This window comes from Poromitra crassiceps (genome assembly GCF_964638095.1).
Source record: "Poromitra crassiceps genome assembly, chromosome: 13".
Classification (NCBI taxonomy): domain Eukaryota; kingdom Metazoa; phylum Chordata; class Actinopteri; order Beryciformes; family Melamphaidae; genus Poromitra; species Poromitra crassiceps.
In genome coordinates this window covers 24812778-24817273 of record NC_139644.1, presented here as the reverse complement: position 1 = coordinate 24817273, position 4496 = coordinate 24812778, and the positions used below count along the sequence as shown (strand labels likewise).

General features: G+C 44.4%; 1 protein-coding gene across 1 annotated transcript; it reads right to left on the bottom strand.

Moving 5' to 3' along the window:
* Positions 1–324: 324 nt before the first annotated feature.
* Positions 325–4130, bottom strand: LOC310788434 (uncharacterized protein; the record flags this gene model as incomplete). Its single annotated transcript, XM_083649991.1, has 3 exons — positions 325–820; positions 2041–2219; positions 3948–4130. The coding sequence occupies 3 exons, from the start codon at positions 4128–4130 to the stop codon at positions 325–327; spliced, it is 858 nt and encodes a 285-aa protein (XP_083506117.1).
* Between the last annotated feature and the right edge of the window lie 366 nt (positions 4131–4496).

Genomic DNA, 4496 nt, shown 5'->3' with positions numbered 1-4496 from the left:
AACCTTTAACTATAGCACCTATCAGGCAGATTGGGGAAATATTTCTGGAGCTAGTAATGGATGCCAATATCTGTCATTAGGCCAAATTTGATGTATCTGTACCAATTCACGGGAATGTGTGCCAATGCGGACACATCTGTAAGTGTTCCGGACTGAGTGACTGACTCACCCGAAAATGCCTCCTTATGACCACCACAGGCGCTGTGGTATTGCAAATTGCTCTAGGTGGTAAAAAGCTCCTCCCATCTCTTCAACTCCTCCCCCCCCTTGACCCCCTTCCTATATGGAGCTGGCCCTTGTTTTGGCGGTGTTGTCTGTGTTGCTCTATCTGTTCACTTGATCCCTGGTCATCCTGCACCAACACAAGCGGGCGAGTAGCTTGTCTACGGCTCCTCTCCTCATGAAAACATACAGAACCAAGTCCACCAGAGGACTGAACTGGACAAAGCTAAGAGACAGGCTAGGAGAAATTTCAATTTTTGAACTTCCTTCCACCAGGAATGCAATGATCGTGGGCAGGAATAACAGTGTGTAGTTTAGGAGCACCAGAACCAAGACTCCCACGAATCGCCGTTTTTCCTCAAGGGGGACAGAGGAAGCAGACAGAGCTTTGAGGGTCCCAACCAGGAAGAAGATGAGCAGAGGGAAGGGAAGGAGGAGGGAGCTGGCAAAGAGGGTTAATAGTAACGAGGTGTCAATAAAATACATGGGAATTAAGTGGGCGATAGAGAAGGCCCAGACGATGAAGGAGACCACCAGAGAGACCTTGATGTTTCGTCCACGTCTACGGTACCACAGTGGACAGGCGATGCCCAAATACCTGTAAAACAAGATAGATAGCTATATATACTGTACAAAAATATGAATGCAACACTTGTTTTTGCTCCCATTTTTCATGAGTTGGAATAGAAGTTATTTTTCTATGTGCACAAAAGGTTTATTTCTCTCATATTTTGTTCATAGATTTGTTTATCCGTGTTCATGAGCATGACACGTCTCCTTTGCCAAAATACTCCATCCACCTGACAGGTGTGGCATATCCAGATGCTGATTAAACAGCATGATTATTGCACAGATGTGTCTTGGGCTTGTCACATTAAAAAGACACTCTAAAATGTGTAGTTTGATCACACAACACAATGCCACTGATGTCACAAGTTGTGAGGGAGCATGGAATTGGCATGCTGACTGCAGGAATGTCCACCAGAGCTGTTGTCCATAAATTGAATGTTCATGTCACTACCATAAGCCATCTCTCATGTGTTATGCTGCCTTCAAATGGAACTGGGGAGCTTGTAGTTATGACATGGTTACGATGTGGTTACCACATGGGAAGTTGTGTACATTTTCATCTGATCACTTCTCAACACCAAGTGGCACCCGGCCTTCATCCACCTGCCAGGAGTGGCATGTCATCATGCTGATTAAACATCATGATTATTGCACAGGTGTGCCATGAGCTGGTCACAATAATGCTACCTTCAATGGGGTCATGTTTACCGTGTTCACGAAAATCCATAATATGAACGCGGTCACGGCTTCGGAAATGGACATTTTCTGAAAGCTCTGAGTTCACGATATTATGGTGTCTACAACTTCCCATGTCATTTTAGAGTGGTCTTTTATTGTGACCAGCCCGAGGCACACAGGTGTCTGCAATAATCATGCTATATAATCAGCATCTGGATGTGCCACACCTGTCAAGAGAAGTGCTCACTAACACGGATTCAAACAAATTTGTCAACCAAATTTGAGATAAATAAGCCCTTTGTGTGCATAGAAAAAGTATTGGGTCTTTTATTTCAATTCATGAAAAATTGAAGCAAAAACAAAAGTGTTGCATTTACATTTTTGTTCAGCAGATATATAGATGCATCAGAAACACATGCACGCGCACGCATGCATGCACGCATGCGCGCACACACACACACACACACACACACACACACACACACGCATGCACACGCACACACACATGCACACACACACACACACACACACACACACACACCCACACACACCCACACAGATGGTTAGTACCTTTCCAGGGCTACACACACCATGAAGCCCACGCTGACCATCAATCCAAAGTAGTAGATGTACAAGATGTAGTCTGATGTTGTTGCCTCCAGGATGACCATGCAGCACATCTGGATGAGATTGGAGATGAGGAGGTTGATGACGTAGATTAAGATCGGAGCAACTTGGCCATCTCGCACCTATAGGAACAGTGAAATAAATAAATAAATAAATGATAAAATAATAAATAAATAATATATAATACATAATAATAATAAATAAATAAATAAATAAATAAATAAATAAATAAATAAATAAATAAATAAATAAATAAATAAATACATAAATAAATAAATCATCCAAAAAAAGAAAAGAAAAGAAAGTGGGGCATCTGGGTAGTCTAGAGCTAAAGCCACCACCGCTGAGACCTGGGTTCAATTCCCGGCAGCGGTACTTCCGGTTTGGTTGGGCATCCATACAGGCACAATTGGTCGTGTCTGCGGTGGGAAGCTGGATTAATGTAATGTTTCTGTGTTCAATTTAGAATGTTTTTGTTGTAAAGTTAAAACCATCTTAGGAAGGGGGGGACCGCATCGATTTTTTCCTTCCCGTTGTTATTTTTTGTTCTCGCTTAAACCGAATGTTTTATGGTCACTGAAGATTCTCTGGAAGACCTTTTGGCTTGGTTCGAGCCTTAAAACTCGTTATATTTGAATTTACCGAAATGTCTATGGAGAAAATAGACACGGAACTTACTTCCGGGGCAAATTACGTCACAAAAAGTCACGTGCCTGTTGAGCTCTATAGTCGTTTGTTGTTAGTGCTGCTACTGGGGCACGCTAAGGGGCACGGTGGCTCAGTGGTAGAGCTGTCGCCTCACAGTCAGAAGGTCCTGAGTTCGTTTCTCACCTGGGACACTCTGGGCGCTGTGGTTGTGTTCCCCCCCATATCTTCAGTGCCTACTGCCCAGGTGGGGTATCTCGTCGTAAGGGCCTTTCTCTCTGTGTGGAGTTTGCATGTTCTCCCCGTGCTCCCCCAGGGGGTTCCTCCGTATATAACCCCCCCACTAAAAAAAACATGCAGAAGATCAGATCGTCATCGTCATCTGACCAGTGACGACAACACCCGAAGCTGGTCCCCGGGCGCTGTACGAGAAAGCGACCACTGCTCCTGGCCTGCCCCCCGGAGGAAAGGACATGCCTGGATGGGTTAAATGCAGAGGACACTTTTCACCGGGCACCGTCAGCATGAGTGTGTTGTGGCTGCATGCATGTGTTGTGGTGTTCGTGTGACAATAAAATACGGGGCTTGTCCCGTTACGAGAGTTTTTTTTTTTTTTTTTTACTGTGCACCCCGGTCTTTCTTTCTTTCTTTCTTCTTTCTTTCTTTCTTTCTTCCTCTCTCTCAACCCAACCGGTCAAGGCAGATGCACACACACCTAGAGCCAGGTCTGCTCGAGGTTTCTTCCCCGTTAAAGGGGTTTTTCCTTGCAGGTGGGGCAAAGAGCATTCTGTGGAGCAGCAGGGTGAACAGGCACTGCACCCGTTTGAATAAATGAATTAAAAGAAAGGATTAGCACATATAGTAAAACATATGTGTTGTGTTTCTTCTCTTATAATAACAGCAATAAAATTATGAATTGAACCACAAGATACCTGTGTCTTTACTTTTCAAGTGCAAATTCAATGACACAGGTATCACTACAGTGATGATCACTTGATGAAATAATGGTTGAACAAAGGCACAAATAAATTAAATACCTGAATCAAGGCTAGGATGAAACATTAAGCAGAACTTGACAGAACTTGCCTATACATATCAATATACAACTGAAGTTCACAAAGACAGACAGACAGACAGACAGACAGACAGACAGACAGACAGACAGACAGACAGACAGACAGACAAATTGATCGTAATTCACACACCAGGGGATACAGAGCACAGAAGGCCAGCAAGGTCAAAGGAAGGCCGATGACGGTGATGATAGATGTCATCACACTTCGAGCGGTTGCTATGCGTTTGTGGTAGACATCGTCATAGTCGTCGGAGTAGTTGTAATAACCGTTGGTGTTGTACTCTAAGGTGGTGGTGTTGTTCAAAGCTTCCATTCTTCAGAGTGAGATCTGTTGTTGGGGAATGCAGATGGGATAAAGTGAGAGGGTTTCATAGGGTGTGATTTCTACCACCAACGGGAAACAGAAGTTTCCCATGCATCCAGATTACCCGATTACCCCACCCATGTGTTCCACTCAGCAGTTCAGTTCCTGCCATCAGGGCCGCAGACTGAAAGTTGAAATGGCCAGGAAGAAGCTGTGACCATCCTCAATAAACCTGTTTAAAAAGGCCCAACGGAACTCGCCTGCCCCCTAACCCCCCTAACACCCACTGTCACACACGTGTGTGTGTGCGCACGCACAAACTCCACCGCCCGTTTTAATGTAGATTATGTATTTATTGTAAGTACTGCTAGGGTG